The 20,710-nt window shown below is 45.9% G+C and overlaps 1 protein-coding gene across 3 annotated transcripts in view; it reads left to right on the top strand.

The window, feature by feature from the left end:
- WDR59 (WD repeat domain 59) overlaps positions 1 to 20,710 on the top strand; it is a 93,468-nt gene that overhangs the window by 24,412 nt on the left and 48,346 nt on the right. For all 3 annotated transcript variants that reach the window (XM_080827735.1, XM_080827734.1, XM_080827736.1), the window contains exons 4-10: positions 3,179 to 3,264; positions 4,298 to 4,378; positions 7,189 to 7,226; positions 10,420 to 10,508; positions 13,421 to 13,537; positions 18,591 to 18,668; positions 20,546 to 20,702. In XM_080827735.1, the coding sequence (XP_080683861.1) occupies positions 3,179 to 3,264; positions 4,298 to 4,378; positions 7,189 to 7,226; positions 10,420 to 10,508; positions 13,421 to 13,537; positions 18,591 to 18,668; positions 20,546 to 20,702 (646 nt within the window). The remainder of the gene's footprint in view (positions 1 to 3,178; positions 3,265 to 4,297; positions 4,379 to 7,188; positions 7,227 to 10,419; positions 10,509 to 13,420; positions 13,538 to 18,590; positions 18,669 to 20,545; positions 20,703 to 20,710) is intronic.

Here is a 20,710-nt window from a genome sequence, read left to right on the forward strand (position 1 = left end):
TCTGTAGATTTATCTGTTCTGGATATTCCACATAAATGGAACCACACAATACGTGCCTTTTGTCTCTACCTTCTTTATCTCTGTTGTAGCATGAATCAATGCTTTCCTCCTTTTTATGGCCAAATACTCGTCCATTGTATGGCTGTGATACATTTTGTTTAACGATTCTTTTACCAGTGGACATTTGGGCTGGCTGTTGTGCATAAAGCAGAAATGAACATGGGTGTCCATGTGCTTCTTTGAGTGCTTGTTTTCTGTTCCTTTGGGTGTATACTTAGGAGTGGAATCGCAGGGTCGTATGGTAAGTCTGTGTTTCACTTTTTGAGGAACCATCAGACAGTTTTCTACGGTAGCTGAATCGTTTTATAGTCCTACCAACAATGGGTGAAGGTTCTGGTTTCTCCACATCCTCACCAAAATTGTTGTTTTCTGTTGTTTTTCTTCTTTAATTTTAATTTTTTTATTTTTAAAAATATTTTACTTATTTATTTGAGAGAGAGGGCATGCAAGAGAGCACAAGCAAGGGAGAGGAGCAGAGGGAGAGGGAGAAACAGACTCCTGGCTAATAGGGAGCCTGACGCAGGGGCTGATCCTAGGATTGGAGGATTACGATCCAAACTGAAGGCAGATGCTCAACTGATTTAGCCAACCAGGCACCCCTTTTTTCTTTAATTTTTAAGTTATAGCCATCCTAGTGGGTATAAAATAGTATTTCACTATGGTTTTGATTTGCATTTCCTTAATGACTAATGCTTTGAGCATCTTTTCATGTGCCCGTTGGCCGCTTGCACATCTTTTTTGGAGAAATGTCTGTTGAAGTCCTTTGCTTATTTTGAAATTGGACTGTATGTCTTTTGGCTGCCGAGTTGTCAAAGTTATTTATATATTCTTGATACTAGACTCTTCTCAGAGATACAATTTTTTTTTAAAGATTGTTTATTTATTCATTTGAGACAGAGAGATACAGAGAGAGAGAGAGAGAGAGAGACAGCATGAGCAGGGGGAGAGGCAGAGGGAGAGGGAGAAGCAGACTCCCTGCTGAGCTGGGAGTCTGACTTGGGGCTCAGTCCCAGGACCCTGAGATCATGACTTGAGCCAAAGGCAGACACTTAACCATCTGAGCCACGCAGGCTCCCCAAGATAAGATTTTTTAAAAAGGTTTTATGTATTTATTTTAGACAGATACAGAGCAGGGAGAGGAACAGAGGGAGAGGGACAAGCAAATTCCCCGCTGGGCACAGAGCCCAACTCAGGGCTCAATCTCATGACCCTGAGCTCATGACCTGAGCCAAAACGAGGAGTCGACTTATCCCACTGAGCTACCCAGATGCCTCAGACATATAATTTTCTTTTCATTTATTTTCTTTTTTAATTAAAGTTGGTCTTTTCTTTTTTTTTTTAAAGATTTTATTTATTTATTTATTTGTTTGACCAAGAGAGAAACAGCGAGAGAGGAAACACAAGCAGGGGGAGCGGAAGAGGGAAAAGCAGGCTCCCGCCCAGCAGAGAGCCCAACTTGGTGCTCGATTCCAGGACCCCGGGATCACGACTTAAGCCGAAGGCAGACGCTTAACGAGTGAGCCATCCAGGCCCCAGAGATACGATTTTCAAATATGTTTCTAATTCTGTAGATCGTCTTTTTACTTTATTGATAATGTCCTTTGATATATGAAACTTTTGATTTTGATGAAGTTTAATTTATTGATTTTTTTTGTTTTTGTTTTTGTTTTTGGTTTTTTGTTTTGTTTTTGTATTTTAAAAGATTTTATTTATTTATTTGACAGAGAGAGAGATCACAAGTAGGCAGAGAGGCAAGCAGAGAGAGAGAGGGAAGCAGGCTCCCTGCCGAGCAGAGAGCCCGATGGGGGGCACGATCCCAGGACCCTGAGATCATGACCTGAGCCGAAGGCAGAGGCTTTAACCCACTGAGCCACCCAGGCACCCCTTGATTTTTTTGTTTTATTGATGTTAGTTGGAAGACAGCGTTTTTCAGGAGAAAGAGCTTTGGAGTTACGGACATCTCTGAGGTCAAGTCCTAGTTTCGACACTATTTTATCTCTAGTGCTCTCCCAACTCTCCAAGCCTCAGCTGCCTCCCCTGTAAGGTGGGTGATGGCAGCCAGTGTGCAGCGTGGTATGGAAGAGCAGGAGGCAGGGCTCTTAAGATTCCTAGGACGTAGACTCGCACCAGTAGAGCTGCCCAGCGGAGATGGGATAGTGTTGTAAGATGAGGGGACTTGACTTCTCATTCCTGTTCCCATTGGAAGCTGTTTTGAATCCTAACCTTTAGACCAGGAGCCTTACCTATTTAGAATTGGAAACTGTCATTTCTGGATAAAAACCTTAGAACTTTGTACATCTGTCTGTCTCTGAGCTTAAAATGAAAATCAGTCTGGTAATACACAGATAATAATGTACCTGCATCTTTTGTATCTGTTCAGAAATTATTAGATACCTATTAGTAATCAGACTGTTATAATCTTTGTTCACTTTTGGTGTGTTTCTTAAGCTTTTGATATTTAAGTATTTTGCTGGCTGGTTGTTTCTTTTAGTGAAATGTGGCTTTTTCTTTTCTCCTTTCCCTATTGTAGTGTGGTTTCTTCTGGCCGGTTTTTTCCTGTGTCTTTTTACTTAACCCTTTAAGAAAGTATAGGCATATTTCAATGAATTTGTATAATTTTGCCTCCTAGGACATGCCTTTGGTGTTAGCTCTGTTTTCTTTCTTGTGCATATGTGTTTTTAAAGCGTGGTGGAAGGACTCCAGGCATTTGATAAGTGGGAAAGGCGAGCTAAAAACATCTAGTGTGACAGCAGCTGGAGAGATGGGTGTGTGACCTTCCGCGTTGGGAGGCGGTCCCTCTAGCGGCCAGAGAGCATCTCCATAAGCCATTGCTCATGCGCTCAGTACTGCCTCTGTAGCTTCCGTTCAGCTGTACCTGTTCGGGGTAGGTTCACTCTGAAGATAGCACTGCCCTTTAGAGTGCTGTGGACTGAGCTAAGGGTGGCTCAGATGTTAAGTGTACTCATTTCTCTTGGCTTCGTAAGGAAGTCAGTCCGTAGATCTCTGCCATGCTCGTTGGTTTCTGCATGGCTTCCCCTTCTCAGCCCTCGGCAGATTGCAGTGAGAGCGTATGTTCTGATGTGCTCCTGGCTGCCTTCTTTCCCTTGTTTCTTTTCAGAGTAACCAGCGGGTCGACCTTTATAAGTGGAAAGACGGCAGCGGGGAAGTCGGCACCACCCTACAAGGCCATACTCGTGTCATCAGGTAGGTACCAGCCCTCCGCAGCTCCTGGCCTGTCTCCCTTTGTCGTAGTCTCGTGGGAACTAAAATGAAGACACCATCCTCCTTGCATGGCCTGACCCTCTGTGTTGCGTTGGCCGCGGGTGGCTGCTGGGTCTTTAGTGTTCACGGTAGTGATGGCCCTCATAGCCAAGATCAACCAGCTTTGGTGTAACCACTAACCCTGATCCCAGGAGACACTCAAGACAGATACAGCCCAGTCTGGAGTGAAGGATTAGAGCTGATCTTTGCCATGGGAGGGAGCTAGCAGAATCACTCCGCTGACAACTGGCAGTGCCCAGAAGTACAGAGAGCAGGACACAGCCCTTTGCTCTCTGCAGCTTGGGGCACAGATCTCCTGCAGCAGAGTCCATTACTCAGCTGCATGGTCGCCTCCTGCCTGTGGCCTTGGCCTCTGGAGTGTTCCTTGATCCATCCTGTCCTTAGGTCACTATTTCTGGGTGGGGAATACGCCTTCTGGGAGGTAGCAAGCAGGGAGTGCAGGAGTGGGGCAGCTGGCCCAGGAAATGCTGGGGAAAGGCTGGACCCCCCAGCCTGTGTTAATTGCACAGGAACGGCCTTTCTAGGAGAGAGGACATGGGTAGGGTGGCCTTGCCCTTCTTGAAAGCTATGTGGCAACGTGGCAGTTTGCCACTGCTCTAAGAGATGTTGGTTTTACTCAGGTACCTGTGGTTGAATCTGATTTAGAGAATGATAAGTCAAAAATTACTTTGTTTTTGCTGTGTGTGCGCGCACGCATGCACTTGAAGTTGAAATCCTCCATTTCTTTTTTGGGAGCAGGTGATCGTATAGCTGGGAATGACAAGGGGGAGGGCCTGGAAGTTTCCCCTGGAGCTCACTTAAGTCTTGTTCATTCCCAGAGAAGTTTGGAGATTGCTGCCCTAAGTCATGTTAGGGAGGCCCATGAGTGGTGACTTTCGGAAGCTACTAGAAACTAAGTCTGCTGGCACTTTGGAACTGGACTCTGAATTGTTCTGTTTATATCTCATATTCCCAGCGACTTGGACTGGGCTGTGTTTGAGCCGGATCTCCTGGTTACCAGCTCCGTGGACACCTACATCTACATTTGGGATATCAAGTAAGAACAATTAAAATGCCAAACCACCAGGCTTTGGGACGATCTGGGACCTTTGTTTTAGAGATCAGGGGTCTTAGTTTGGTTTCCCTGGGACACAGACCCTGAGATGAGGATGTGTGGCCGGCACACTGTTTAGGAGGTGACAGAAATGCCGGTGGCAGGTAGAGAAGAGAGACAGGACCAGGAAGGCTCCAGGAAGGGGCATGTCATCCTTCAGGTACCCCTGTGAACAGGTGGCGTTTACTCCTACTGGGGGCTGCTATGTGCTAGTGCAGAACTCCCTCATTGGAGGTGTTCTGCCCTTGAGGGCTAAGGAAGTGGGGGTGCCATCCATTGGCAGTCATTGGTTGAAGCCTGCGCCCTGGGTCCTCCCTTCCGTGGCACTTCAGGCCTGTCACGGAGGTTTGCAAAGCAGGCCTCAGCAAGCAGGGAAATCCCTCTGGCGGAGAATCAGGTGCTAGTATTTGGAAGTTGAGTGGAAGTTTAACTGAAGTGACAGGTGACAGTGGGTGAGCTTGGTGGGTACAGACATACGTGTGCTACGGCAGCCAGGGCTCTAAGGCACGTCTACTTTGCTTTTGGCGAAACTTCCATCACCCACCTGTAAGTGCCGCTGAGAGCCACCTCTCAGGGTTACTCTTCGTGAGGTGACAAGTGAAGGAGCACCCGGCCCGGGGCCTGGTGTGTCGGAAGTTCTTAGTAAATGTCTGTTCTTCTCCCTTCGTAGAGCAAAGTTCCCTTTGCCATAGCAGTTTGAGGGGACTAACCAGAGGGTGTAGTCCGTAGAGTCCCCCAGACAGGACCCCTTCCCGCCAGCAGACTGCTCTGCTCCCAAATGGCAGGGGCTCTGAGATGATTTACTCTAAGCGGTGGACACACCAGGGAAAGGGAGTCCGCGGTCAGGATGTGCGTGGCGGACTTCACCCGCATCCCGCTCGCGTTAGTGCCTCGGCGCAGTTGGTCTAATGGCAGTGCCGAGTGGGGAAGGACACAAAATCTGGGGGTGATGGAAGGAGGCTGCTCTTAAATAAACAAAACTCCAGGGGGCTCCTGGGTGGCTCAGTTGGTTAAGCCTCTGCCTTCAGCTCAGGTCATGGTCCCAGGGGGGCTGGGGTCGAGTCCTGCATCGGGCTCCCTGCTCAGCGGGAAGTCTCCTTTCCCTCTGCCTCTTCCCCTGCTTGTGCTAGCTCGCTCTCTCTCTCCCTCTCTCTCTCTGACGAATAAATAAAATCTTTATAACAAACAAACAAAAACCAAAACAAAACCCCCAGGAACTACGGGGCAAGGTTAGAGTATTCCTCACTGATGTGAAATAGTTGTTTTCATAATTTAAAGATTTAAGGGACATTGAACAGATGATTCCTTCTCAGGTTTTCTGGATGGTAAGCCTGAGCTGCAGATTGGCCATCCAGCCCCTAGGTCTGGATTGACGCCCAGTCCTGTCACGTTACCATTTGGAGGTGAAGTCACCCTCTGGCTTTACAGTGAACCCAGGGTCTCTCTCTGAGAGTCTCCTGTTCTATCCAGGAGTAGGTTTGTTTGTTTGTTTGTTTGTTTTGGTTTTGGTTTTAATTGGGGTCAAAAAACCCAACACATAAAATTTATCATCTCCACCACTTTTTTAAAAAAGATTTTATTTATTTATTTACTTATTTATTTAGAGAGCAAGGGGAGGGGAAAAGGAAGAGAGAGAAAATCTCAAGCAGGCTCCACACCCAGCTGAGAGCCTGACGAAAGGCTCTGTATTGGGACCCTGAGATCATGACCTGAGCTGAAATCAACAGTTGGTCAGCCGATGGAGCCACCCGGGCGCCCCGATCCTCGCCATTTTTTTTTTTTTTTAAGATTTTATTTATTTATTTGACAGACAGAGATCACAAGTAGGCAGAGAGGCAGGCAGAGAGAGAGAGGAGGAAGTAGGCTCCCCGCTGAGCAGAGCGCCCGACGTGGGGCTTGATCCCAGGACCCTGGGATCATGACCCGAGCTGAAGGCAGCGGCTTAACCCACTGAGCCACCCAGGCGCCCCAGATCCTCGCCATTTTTAAGTGTACAGTTCAGTAAGATATATGCCCGACACATCCCCAGAACTTCTCATCTTACAAAGCTAAAACTACTCATTCCATACCTTCCCACTTTCTGTTTCTGTGGATTTGACTCCTTGAGATACTTCATATAAGTGGAAGTGAAATCATGCGGTATTTGTCTTTTTGTGACCGACTTCTTTCACTTAACCTAATGTCCTCAAGTTCTGTCCCTGTTGTAGCTTGCGACAGGACTTCCTTCTGTCTTCAGGCTGAATAATATTCCATTGCGTGTATAGACCACATTGTGTTTATCCACTCCTCTGTCGGTGGACCCTTAGGCTGCTTCTCCCTCTTAGCGACTGCGTATTTGAGAATCACCTTTTACTTTAGCTCTGAAGTCCTGCTGGGAAGGTCCTTGCAAAGTTAAGCCTCTATGACTGTCACTTCATTGCCACTAGGAGAAATGGCCCCAGGAAGGGATTCTTTTGGCTTCCTCCATCCCTACGTCAGGGTCACGCAGGCCATGCCGAATCATGTAGTTCGCTTTCTGTGGCTCCAACTATGTGATTTGAAATTCAGCCTCAGCCTCATTTGAAGGAGCTGAGAAAGCTTGTCCCTGAAGGGAGATAGGGCTCTCTTTACCTTTGTTTTTAAGGCCCTCATGTTCCCTCTGAACTCCAAGCACCCACTGAAAGGGGAGGGAGAACTGTGTGCAGAGGGTGGAAAGTACTGGGGTGATGGTGGCCCACAGATCGGGCATTTGATCTCTGACTTTTCTATTCCAGAGACACAAGGAAGCCCACGGTTGCACTGTCCGCTGTAGGTGAGTATATGCTCCCCCCAGCTCAGGTCATTCCTTCCGTCCCTCCTTGCATGGGGACTGCCCCTGCCCCAGTCTCCGGCTCAGATGGGTGGGATTTTAGGTCCCTCCTAGCAAGGGGCTTGTTTTAGGCTGCTCTCGGAAGTTAGAGTCAGGAGTGCTAAGCATGGTCAGGAACTCATTTCAGGATTCAAGGACAGGAGCCAAAATGGTTTGTTTTTAAACTTTTTATTGTGGAAAATTTCAAACACGTACGAAAGTAGAAGATGAAATTGCTTTATGTTCACGATCCAGCTTCAACAATGGTCACCGGCCAGCCAGTCGTATTTATTTCATCTTTACCTCTACCCACTGTCCCAGCCCCAACTCCCATCTCTTTTGGAGTGATTTTGAAGGGGTGCCTGGGTAGGGTAGCTCATTTGGTTAAGTGTCCGGCTCTTGATCTCAGCTCAGGTCTTGATCTCAGTGTTGTGAGTTCAAGCCTCACGTTGGGCGTGAAGCCTGCTTTAAAAAAAAAAAAAAAAGAATTTTTTGAAGCATTTCCTGGGTGTCATACCATTTCCTCAACGAATATTTCAGTAGGTGGTATTTATGCAAGAGAAGAACCCTGTAAGAAAACATGATCACAATACCATAAACAGACCTAAAAAGGTTAACAGTGGCTCTTTAATATCAGATATTTTAGCAGTATGCAGATTTCCCTAATCTCAGTTGTTGTTATTTTACAAATTATTTAAGTCAGAATCCAAATAAAAAACATACTTGTAAGTGGCTGATATATTTCTCATCTTTTACAATTGGTAGGTTTCTTCCCCCTCTCCTTTTTTGGTTTATTTTTCTTTTCCTAAGGTTTATTTATTGAGGAAACCAGGTTGTTTGTCTTATGGTTTCCCCATAATCTAGATGAGGCTGATTGTGTCTCCCATGTTGCCATTTAATGTGGATATACTGAAACTTCGAAATTACTTCCCGGTCCCCCTGTTTTCTCAGTTGGAACTGATTGTTTTTGGAATTCGGCTTTGGGGCTGTTGTGGGGTATTTACGGAGAGTAGAATTTGGGCACAGAAATGGTGTATCTTAACGGTGATGAAGCCCAGTCATCAGCATTGTGTTTTGAAGATTTATTTATCTATTTTTGGAAAGAGAGAAAGAGTGGGGCAGGGACAGGGATGGGGAAGAGGGAGGGAATCTAAGCAGACATCAGCACTGAGCCCAGACCCCAACGCAGGGCTCGATCTCAAATCCCCGAGATCATGACTTGAGCCGAAACCAAGAGTTGATGGCTTAACTGACTGCACCACACAGGTGTCCCATCAGTATTGTATTTTGACATCTTTGTTAAAAATATACATTATCTGTCTCTTAAATCCTGCTCCTTTGTATTTTTTTGGTACTTTTTTTTTTTTTAAATATTTCATTTATTTATTTCCAATAGAGCAAGAGCAACCGAGACACAGAGCAAGAGTGAGAAAGCACAAGCAGGGGGAGTGGTAGAGGGAGAGGGAGAAGCAGGCTCTCCGCTGAGCAGAGAACCCGATGCAGGGCTCGATACCAGGACCCTGGGATCATGACATGAGCCGAAGGTAGAGGCTTAACCCACTGAGCCACCCAGGTCCCCCGCAGTGCGACTTCTCAGTGGTAGCAAAGCTGTTTTGGGAGAAAAGAGGCAAATGAGAGGCTGTGGATTTGGTGAGCTGCTTGATCTACCCTTCCCTGAAGGTGCAACTTGGCCAGTTTTGCTTCCCAGAGTCCGTGGTCCTTATCTCTTCATGAGTGGGTAGGGAGTAAGTAAGAGCCTGTGTGTACTCCAGAGTGTTCTCTGTTTGAGAATACCCGAGGTCTGGGAACTCTGTTTGACCCTGTTGTCGCAACCCTAGTAGAACAGATTGAATTGGGGGGTTCCCAGAACCCTTTGGCTGTCCTCATGGTCTGATGGACCTCCACACTAGGGAAAGTATATTTCTTTTAGAAGTCTTTGAGTAATCTATCTTGAGGAAATGGGGCAGGCTCTTCCTACTCACTTTCTCCTGTAGTTGATACCCTTTCTTGCAAAGAAACTGGGTCTCCTACACTAGCTTCCTCCTTTAGGGGTGACCACTGTTCATTCCTAGGAGACTTAAGATGCCCTGTGTCTCAAGCAAAAAAACACAAAAAACAAACAAGTACCCTCACCAAAGCCAAGCAAGGGTAACTTCTGGGTCTTAACTCCATTTCCTGTTGGATTCTGAGTCCTTGTTGTGTCATTCCCACTCTTTTTGGATCAGGGCACCACAGCGTCCCCAGTAATAAACACCTCGCCCAAAGGGAGAAATGCTTGTGGTCCGAGCAAGGACAAGAAGAGATGGGAAGGAGAGCCATTGTGTTGTTCCGGTGTAACTGAATGAACTTGGTTATTTTTCAGAGCCAACTACCAGTGCTGATATGTCCTAGATTTTCACAGGTCTTGGCCCATCTGGCATGTTACGCTAATGCCTCCTCTCAGATAGCTCTCTTCTTACTGTTGTTACCTCTTTGTGTTGGCAGAGTGGGGAAACGACTCAGTTCACAGTGTGGGGGGATGTTCCCGTTCCCTGACTGAATCCAGGGCTAGGGGCCATGTGCAGCCGCTGATGGGAGGGGAGAGCGCAGGAGGGGGCTGGTGCCCACACCCTTCTGAGGGCAGAAATGGGCAACTCGGGGCCTTATTCTTCAGCTGAGCTTCGGGAACCTTTGTTTCTCCAAGGTTTCCCTCCGAAATAGGTGAGTGAGGGAGGGAGGGAGTAGGTGGGAGCCGGCATTGAGCTGAGGCTCTTCTGAGTGGGAGAGCTGGGCTGGCCCCGGGTGATGGGGATGAGGAAGAGACAGACCGTGTGAGAGTAGTCGGTTGCCCACCGCCCCCCGTGGCGCCATGTTGGGCTGCTGCTTGTGAGAAACCCTGCTTCCCTGCTGATTCTGCTCGGAGGTCACCAGTAGGGTTTTTTCCCTGAGTGCGATTATTTCCTCAATTAGGTGACTCTGATCCTGTTCCGGCGAGTTAATTCATTAATTTCTTGGCTTCATGTCTCTTTAATGGTGGGGCTGGTGCAGTCACAGACACTTGACGGGTTCTGTTCTCCTTCAGCGGGAACTCATTATCCAGCCGCCCTGGAAACGCTTTCTACTCTGATACCAGGGGGGTTGAGGGCAGCCGCTTTCTTCCCCTGATTTTCCTTTGCAGCCGGTGCCTCACAGGTCAAATGGAATAAAAAAAATGCTAATTGCCTCGCCACCAGTCATGACGGGGATGTGCGGATATGGGACAAGCGGGTGAGTAATCTCTTGTCTCCCACCCCGGTTGGTCCTTAGTCCCTCCCCGGGGGTGTAAGGACGGTGCTGTGAGTAGCGGGACTCATCTGGAAAGGCCAGGGTGCCCCGTGCACTGCGGCAAATTGCCATTTTAAGATCATAGTCCCGGGAGACATTTGCTTCCTGATCAAAACTGATGTTGAAGGAAGATAGAGAGTATTAGGATCAGTGGTTAAGAAAATGAACTGGGCCTGCTGAGTTAGAGCCCCATTTTGCTGCCTCCTAATTACATCATCAGCTGAGCCACTACACTTCTCCAAGCCTTGGTTACCTGATCTTCAAAACGAAGATACTGATAGTGAGTCTTTCACTGAGGAGGTCAAGCCCGGGGACCAGACACTATTCTAGAAGGTCAGCCTGCTCCGGATTGCAGAGTGCAAACTGGTTGTTCTAGGACATATTCCACCCTGGGTGTTTCTGGTAGAAATCACCAAGGCGAGGTACTTAGGGTGCTCAAATCCTCCCTTAGACACCCAGCTGTCCCCTCAGCCTCACAGAAGCTCGCAGAGCTTATATTCTCCCTGCACAACCCGTGTAACTGGTGGGCACGGGAGAGGGGCAGACTCCCGGGTGGCTGCCGCCATGGAGAGTCTGTTGAGAGTTTGGTTTGTTGGTATCACTGAGGACAGAGATGCGGGAAAATGCTCCCCCATGTCCGACTCCCAGATAATGGGGTCATAATGCACAGGGCAGTTGACTTTGTAGGATGTGGGTGTCATGCCGCTTCCTGCTTTCCAACAGTGGAGGCTAGAGCTTCTCAGTTCCTGTGGGAAGCAGCCACTTGTAGTTTTTCCAAAACTGTCAGCCGGGATGCGGTCTCATCCGAGCACGGCTTCTGGCAGCCCCATCCCTTCCCTTGTGGCAGGGGGTTGGTCAGACAGTTGGGTAGAGGAGAAGGAAATGAAGCAGATGGGGGGTCGGGTGAAGTGGGTGCTACAGCTTGCTAGGGAAGCTTGTGCTAGCCGAAGCCCTCTGCCTTCCGTGGCTCTTGGGTGAGAAGGTGATTTTGTACATAAGGGTTGGACGGGTACATCTTCTATGTATTAGTTTTTGTCTCTGTCCCTTAGTGCGGTCTCGTAATAGCCATTCTCCCCTCTCTTGATTCCCTAAAGTGGTGATTGGTTTTGTTCCTTTCATCACTAGTATAGCATTTAAATATGTAAATGGTTTAAATAAAACATTTGGTTAGTTTGTAGTGCATACAGACTTGCTTTAGACTGTTTTCAGGCCATCAGCAATATAAACCATTTGGTAGTTCGCCATTAATCCCTGTCAGTACTTGTCTTCTGAAGTAGTGTTGAAAAACTAGTGGTGTTCCTTATCTTCCAGAAAGAGACGGCCAGACTGTTCTGTCTAGTCTTCCTGTCGGTCCACTGAGAATCCTGACTTCCCTCAGCAATTTTACCTGTTTTGTTTAAAGGATTTTAACTCCCCCTGCCACCCATAATTAATACTTGGGACTTTTGCTCAGATGGGTTGTAAAACTCGTGGGTCATATTTTTACTTCTCTGGCACTTTCCAGTATTGAAGTAGCACTCTTGGCACCAGGCGTCAGAGGCTTAAAAAAGTGCAGTATCAGTGGCAATGTTGGATTTCATTCAAACACCCCAAAGACGAATACTAGTAACATTTACTACATGTTTATTATGCACAGGCATTGTCCTAAGAACTCGCTTTATAACTAGCTTTTATAGTAAGTACTGTCTTTATCCCCATTCTACAGATGAGTAAACTGAGGCCTGTTTGTTGTTGGGATTTGAACTCAGGGAGGCTGGCTCTGAAGACTGCTCTTAACCTCACAGACCAGCGCTGATTATAAAAGTAATACATGCTCTTTGTAGAAACTGTAGAAGAGAAAATAAAAAACATTCATAGGCCCATTCCCCAGAAACAAATGCTAGCATTTTGGTGTTTTTTTGTGCTTTTTAAAAAACATGGTTTATCCTGTTACATACATGGTCATACATAGTTTTTCCATTTAATAGCATTTTCCCTGTCCTATAATCCCTGTGTCTAACATTTAGTGGCTCTGCCATACTATGTTGGATAGCTGTACCGTAGTTGATCTAAAATTTAATTATTCCCCATGTACTGTTTGTGTTGCTTCTAGTTTTCTGGTATTTCCAGTATCACCAAGATGAACATCTTTAGTTATCTAAAGCTTTTTGTGAAATTGGAATATTCTCCTAGGAAAGGAAAATCTTAAGTTGCTTGGTAAAAATTGTCAAAGGTTTTTGCCGAAAGATTGTACTATTTTGTATAAACACCAGCAGTGACAAATGGAGCCTTGCCAGCGTCGAGTATTATTTACAAGTATCTTTTAATTTGATAGCTTAATAAAATCTGACTTTAATGTATATTTCTGAGGTTTCCTCCCGAGTTTGCTTATTTTATATAAGCTTATTAATCATGAATAGTTATCTTTTGTGATGTGTGTTCATTCTCTTTGGGGGTCTTGGTGCAGGATTACTTTAAGATTGGTGGTTTTCCCTCCGGTCTCGAGGTCCGGTCTGTCTGAACGTCGCAGCCCCTCTCCTTGGGTGATAGCGAGGAAGGGGAGTGGGGATTGCAGACTCCACTAGTCAGCGAAAGAGCTCCCACCACCTGGTATCCTTCATTAAAGCCATGCCTGGGGCTGGAGCGGAAAGAAATGAGGTTCACAGGCCCGAATACAGAGCATGCACGAAGGAGGGTTGGAGAAGCCTTTCTCTGTTTTGTTTGTTTTAAACAAAACAAAGTGGAGTTTCCTAAGGATAGAGACAGTATCTGGTAGTGTTTCTGTGTCCCCACCCAGCCCCCAGCAGACCGTTCTGTGGTAGACACTCAGGGAGCTCTTTATAAATTGACAACACTCTGTGCCAATCCTGTCGTAGAAACCCAGCACGGCGGTGGAGTATCTCGCAGCGCACCTCTCCAAGATCCATGGCCTGGACTGGCACCCAGACATTGAGCACATTCTTGCTACCTCCAGTCAGGACAACTCTGTGAAGGTGAGCGACCCCCAGGGACAGCTCGGGGGGCTGCATGCGGGAAGCATTAGATTTTGAAGCGGCACCTGGTTTGGAAGGAAAGCTACGCCAAGGACAGTGTGTGCTGTAGGGGTTCCGGGCAGGTAAGCCTGGTCGTGTGGGCCAGTAGGAACGAAGAGTAGCATATCTCTGATAGGGTTCCCGGGATCTGTTTGGAGTGTTTTCTTCTTTCCCTTTGTGAGAGGAAGTCGGAGACTAAACCATTTAGAAAAGAGAAGTTTATTTGCCAAGAAGTTGCCAGGAAATCAGATTTCAGGGGAAAAAAAAAACACCACCACCACCAAACCAAACCAAACCAGGTATATCATAAAGGAGAAAAGCTGATATTGTTATTGTTAAGGTTAAGGTTAACAAAATTGTTAAGGTTACCAAGTTTCTGATTAGTCTCCCTGGGATGGAAAACCAGCACTCTTTGAATATGATTATCCCATCCACAAAAGTTAGGACATCTTCAGCCTGCAGCACTGCAAAAGTCAGGGACAGGGGCACCTGGGTGGCTCAGTGGGTTAAGCCTCTGCCTTTGGCTCAGGTCATGACCTCAGGGGCCTGGGATTGAGGCCCACATCTGGTCTCTGCTCAGCAGGGAGCCTGCTTCCCCCTCTCTCTCTGCCTGCCTCTCTGCCTACTTGTGATCTCTCTCTGTCAAATAAAGAAATAAAATCTTAAAAAAAAAAAAAAAGGGACAGAGTTGACAGAGAATCTCTCTCTCTTACAGGAAATGCTCCAGGGTTTATGTGTTTCTGTAACCCTGTTATTTTTGGTTTATCTCAGAGTGCAGCATTTCTTGTTTGTTTTTCCTGTCCCAACTGATGCGTTTAGAAGGATGCAGGGCACAGGGCCAGCCTCATTCCACAGGCCCTCCTTGTGGTCAGGTCTCTGTCTGGAAGGACAGAGATTTGACCACACAAGTTGGCTTAGCAATTTTCTGATTCAGCATCATTAACGTAATGATTTGTTTACATGGGCACACAGAAAATGTCATTTTATGGTATGGTGAGCAAAACTAGAACCATAACACTGAGGCCTGAAAATTTAACTTCTGTCTTGAGGTTTGTAAATCCCTTAGGGTTGTCATTTACTTTTATGTGCTGGAATGGGTTTTTTTGTTTGTTTATTTGGGGTTGGATTTTTGGCACCTTGTCACCCAAGTTCAGAACTCAGAAACCATCCAGTTCCCCTCCTCCTCTTTCCTCAAGTTTGTCCTGTTCAGCGACATCTTTACTACCCGTAGGCTGGATTCCGTGGGTGTTGAAGCAGGCAACAGGTCAATTTCCACATGTGAGACTCAGTCCTTGTTCCTTACTTGTAGGCTGAGCTTAGGAATTAAATGAGACTTTTGACATGGTATTTAATTTATTCCACTATATCCTGGTGGAAGGAAGGCGTTTCTGTTGAATGTATATAAATAGCATAATTATAATTGAAGCTGTATCAGAAGTACTTGCATAATATTCAACCATATTTTTTAGTAATTTGTATGTTAGAATCAATATGTCATTTTTTCCTACATAGTTTTCTTTTTTTTTTTTTTAAAGATTTTATTTATTTATTTGACAGATAGAGATCACAAGTAGGCAGAGAGGCAGGCAGAGAGAGAGAGGAGGAAGCAGGCTCCCTGCTGAGCAGAGAGCCTGATGTGGGGCTTGATTCCAGGACCCTGGGAACATGACCCGAGCTGAAGGGAGAAGCTTTAACCCACTGAGCCACCCAGGTGCCCCCTACATAATCGTTTTCTTAAGTTTACCTGACAAGAGGTTAGCTTATTATTTGTAGTAATACATTCTTTTTAAAGATTTTATTTCTTTATTTGACAGAGAGATCACAAGGAGGCAGAGAGGCAGGCAGAGAGAGAGGGGGAAGCAGGCTCCCTGCTGAGCAGAGAGCCGATGTGGGACTTGATCCCAGGACCCTGGGATCATGACCTGAGCCGAAGGCAGAAGCTTTAACCCACTGAGCCACCCAGGCGCCCCTGTAGTAACACATTTTTATTATATTTTTGTTTTCTGAATTGAAGGGGTACGCCGGAACAAGATACCACTGAATGTTTCACCTGAGTTTGTAAATTGTTAAACTGTAAAACTGTTGAATTGAGGGTTAGAGCTAGATCAAGAAGAAAGAAAAGGATTTTTCTTATCTGGCTATTAGAAATAGAACATTAACCACAATGAGATGACTTCACACCAGTTTAATGATTGTTTTTGTCCCTGATCTTGGGCTAAGCAGTCAAATTTATGATATTGCCTTCTTCTAGATGAGCAGCCCTGGAAATCCAGACACAGATCCTTGGTCCATCCTGACAGATGTGTGTCTGCCTCTGGGTCAAGGTCAGCCTTACTGAGAGTCCTGTACCCACAAGACTGTTCAAAAACCTGGTTCTTTCTTGCCTGAGGCTCTTCTGATATTTCTTCAGAAGCCTTCCTTTCTGATCTGTAACTTGTAGCAAGGGCCTCTTGGCAAGCAAGAGAAAAGCAGAAATCACCTGTGGGCGAGAGGATGGCATGGCTGCTCTGGTACTTATACTAATCAGTCAGATTAAATAGACTGAAGCCATTCACATGCAGCATATCATCATTTCGTAAGACTGACAGTGGTTCCCTTGAGAGTAAGATCATGTTATGAAATGAGTGAGGACTCGGTTCAATCCCCAGGGTCCTCTAACTTGTTCCATAATTATATGTTGTTATTATATGTTATAATACTCACTAGTTGAACATATTTAAATCTGGAAACATCCTTTTTTTTTTTTTAAGATTTTATTTATTTATTTGACAGGGAGAGAGAGATCTCAAGTAGGCAGAGCTGCAGGCAGAGAGAGACGGGGGAAGCAGGCACCCCGCTGAACAGAGAGCCCAATGTGGGGCTCGATCCCAGGACCTTGAGATAATGACCTGAATTGAAGGCAGAGGCTTACCCCACTGAGCCACCCACGCGCCCCACAAATCTTTTTTTTTTTTTAAAGGATTGATTTTGTTAACAGTTTTTGTGACAGTCTGTAAATAAACATGAAAAGTAACCAATTGCCAAAATATACTCAATAGTACTATGATCTTACCTGTACGTAATTAACTTAGGGGGGTTGAACTTTTTCCTTTGCTAGTTTTTCACATTGGTAGACTTGATAATAGGAAGGCATTCACGAAGTTTTGATCTAATTAAAAATCCGGAGAATGCCACGCCGACCTAATGATTTCTAGTTTCCCTTCTTTTGTAAGTTGAGGTAGCAAGTTACAGTTTTCTCTGTAGCCATCGGGGAAACCCAGCTGCAGTTTAGGTGGAAGACACATCTTAACAATTTTATTATTTTGAATGTGGAGTCCGAATTTGTCAAAAAGAGAGTTGTCAGAAGAAACAAGAATCACCTCATGTGATCCCTTTATAGCCACACCCTCCAACCCCCAACTTCTAGCAGCCACTGATAACGTTCTCCATCATTGTAGGTTTTTTTGTGGGTTTTTTTGAAGATTTTATTTATTTATTTGACAGAGAAATCACAAGTAGGCAGAGAGGAGGTAGGCAGAGAGAAAGGGGGAAACAGGCTCCCCGCTGAGCAGAGAGCCCGATGCAGGGCTCGATTCCAGGACCCTGGGATCATGACCTGAGCGGAAGGCAGAGGCTTAACCCAGTGAGCCACCCAGGCGCCCCTATCACTGTAGTTTTGTCGTTTTGAGAAGGTCATTTAAATGGAATGATTCAGTATGTAACTATCTGAGTTGGTTTCTTCCATTCAGGATAGCACCTTCAAGATTCATCCAAGGTACTTTAAGAATCGATAGATCATATACTTTTAGTTGGCGAGTGGTAATCCACTGTATGGACATACTACAGTTGATCATCTGTTGCCCCGTTGAAGAACATTGACTGGGCTGTCAGCAGTTTTTGATGATTGTGAATAGAGCTGCTATAAATATTCATGGATAGATTTTCCTGCGAGTAGAGCTTTTCACTTTTCCAGGACAAATAGTTAGGAGTTGGGATCGATGGCATATGGGTCAGTGGGTCAATGGCTTATGCGTGTTTAACTTTTTAAGAAACTGCCAAACTTTCATCTATTTTTGAAAATTTCTTAATACTGGAATAGCGCTGAGTTGCAGTCTTGGTCCTCCTGCCTTTGGTGCTCTACGGTTTCCTGCTTCACAACTGAGGCTCAGGCTCCAACTATAGCTGTGTCCCTTCATTGAAAGCACAGGCGTCCCTAAGGCGGAGTGTGTCTGGCTCACCTCTGTGCATTTCACAGTCTCGAGTTCCACATGGTCAGTGGCGGAGTGGGTGACAGTGTATGTGAGTACGTCGGTGTCCAAACAGCCACCTCTTCCCTGTGGGACCTTGGGCAAGCTGGATTGTTTCGTCTTTAGCTTCTACATTTGAGAAAGAACTGAATGACACCCTTAATTTGGTTGTCGCAAAGATTAAATGGGATAGCAAAACCTAAAGCTCTCAGCTCAGTCTGGAATGCAGTAAGTAGTCAGCACATTGCCTGTCGTTAGTTCTTACTTTGCCCTGCATGGTATAAAAGTGACACAGGGGGAAGGCTTGTCACTCTGACCTTTCACCTCTAGGCCCGTTTAATAGGCAGGCTGAAGCTGATCGGCCCTGAGGGCTGGTCCTGGTGATGTTGGGAAATTCTCCTGTAATGTTGATATATGGGAAAGGTTTGTGTGTCTGCTGCACTCCCCTGGCTGGCAGCACTGCTGGGAACACACCGAGGACAGAGAGTGGAGGGTCCGCAGGCTGCGCTTATTTCAATTGTTGGGTTTTTTTTTTTTTTTTTAAGATTTATATTTATTTATTTGACATACAGAGATCACAAGTAGGCAGAGAGGCAGGCAGAGAGAAAGAGAGGGGGAAGCAGGATCCCCGCTGAGCAGAGAGCCCGATGCGGGGCTCTATCCCAGGACCCTGGGATCACGACCTGAGCCGAAGGCAGTCGCTTTAACCCACTGCGCCACCCAGGCGCCCCAATTGTTGGGTTTTTTAATGGCGTTTGTTTAACAAATTACCGTTTTCTTTCTTCTAGTTCTGGGATTACCGCCAGCCTCGGAAATACCTCAGTATTCTCCCTTGCCAGGTGCCTGTCTGGAAGGCCAGATACACTGTGAGTGGGACACCCCACCTCCTGCTGGGGAGCTTCCTCTTAGTGTCCAGACGTGGGGGCCCAGGACCCTTTTCTCTTATTTTCTTTGTGAGGCAGTTTCTCTTTCTGTCTTGGCTGAGGGGTGGGACAAAGGCGGTAATGACGGCATAAAAGCTGGTATGTATTTAAAAACTTGTCCTTGAAATGTTGGGGAAGAACCTGTGCAAGAGTTGCTGACCATAGCCTGGGAGGCCGGGCCACATGAAGGTGGTCACTACTGGCAGGGAAAGCGGGGGAGACGGGGCCAGAGGGTTTGGGGCTTGCAGTCAGTGGACCATGGTAGAAAGAAATCTGGCTTTAGATTCAGAAGACCTGGGTTTTGGGCCCATCGATGCCTTTTAATCTTTTTCCCAACATTTATTGAGATGTAATTGACCTGTAGCATTGCGTAAGTTCAAGGTATACCCCCATGGATTTGATATTGCAAGACTGTTAGTACCCCATGGTTGGCTAATACCTCTGTCACATCACATAATTGCCATTTCTTTTTTGTATTGAGAATGTTTAACATCTACTCTCTTAGCAACTTCCAAGAATATAATACAGTATTATTAACAATCATCCCTGGGCTGTGTATTCGATCCCCTGAACTTGCTCATCTTCAAACTGGAAGTGACTGAGCCACCCAGGCGCCCCTTTATTCATCCATTGATGGACACTTAGATCACTTAGATTGTTTCCGTATTTGCAATGAGCCATTTAATCTTTATGTGGCCTTGGGGAAGCTGCTGGATGCTTTTGAGCGATAGTTTCCTTCTCTGTAGCATCTGAATAATAATTTTTACCAGGCCTTCCTTTTTATTATTGTGACAAAATTTACCATTTTAAAGTATGCAATTCAGTGGCATTTAGCACATGTACAATACGCCTTTCCTTTTGAGAAATGGTATGTGAAAATGCTTTATAAACCATAAAATGCTGCAGAATAAAGCTATTAGTCTTTCAACAGCTTTTCCATTGCCACATTGATAGCTTCTGATCAGAGATAATATATTTTCTTCATTGTCAACTTGAAAGGGAGCGCACAGAGATGAATAAAGCTGCCTTTATGCGTTAGGCTGTCACTCTGACGCGCTGTGGAACATAGAAGATAATTTGGGTATTAAGTGGCTTTTGCATCTGGGAGCGCTTGTCAAGAAACCAGACATTGTTCTTATGAATTGAAATAGTTCTCTGGATTAATATGTTTACTTTAAAAAATAAATAGAGAAGTCCAGGAGTACTGCCAGGAGGGAAAGTGAAGATAAATGTGCTTTTAGGTGACCGTAGTTTATTCCTTCAAGAACAGAGTCTGATTATCTACCCAGTGGGCCCCTTTGCTACCTAGCGGGTGAGGTGTCGATAGGTAAAGCGTGCCAGTCCTGAGATTGGAGGGTTTCCCTCTGAATAGCTGTGGTTTGGTGGGGGGGCGTGGGAAGGTGATGCTTCGTGTGGCTGCCGTGCTGCTGGTGCGTTTCCACATGGCAAGAATCCCGCCGCTGCTCTGGGGTTTTCCCCAGCGTGTCTCACATACCCGCTCTGGATGTGAAACAGTGTGTTCTGGTGTGCAGCAGTCAGAGCCGTTTGCTTATTTTAGAATTTCAAGTTCTCCAAGTATTTGGCTTAGCTTTATTTTTTTACTCGCTGTGGTCCCTTCCATGCACAGGAAAAAGTAGAATAAATGCAAAAGAAAAGTAGAAGGATGGTTAACTTACAGTATTTGGAAAACATTTCCCCAGATGGGTTGGGGCCTTCATCATCTCATTTATGTTAGTTAGGAAAGCATTCCAGCCTTGGTAATTCAAGATTCAGTTGACTCTCCCTGGAATAATTACCTGCTTTTCCCTTTCCTGCCATAGCCTTTCAGCAATGGATTGGTGACTGTGATGGTCCCCCAGCTTCGGAGGGAAAACAGTCTTCTCTTGTGGAATGTCTTTGACTTGAACACCCCGGTCCATACCTTTGTGGGGCACGATGACGTGGTGCTGGAGTTCCAGTGGAGGAAGCAGAAGGAGGGTGAGTAG

This window comes from Martes martes (assembly GCF_963455335.1).
Source record: "Martes martes genome assembly, chromosome: 17".
Classification (NCBI taxonomy): domain Eukaryota; kingdom Metazoa; phylum Chordata; class Mammalia; order Carnivora; family Mustelidae; genus Martes; species Martes martes.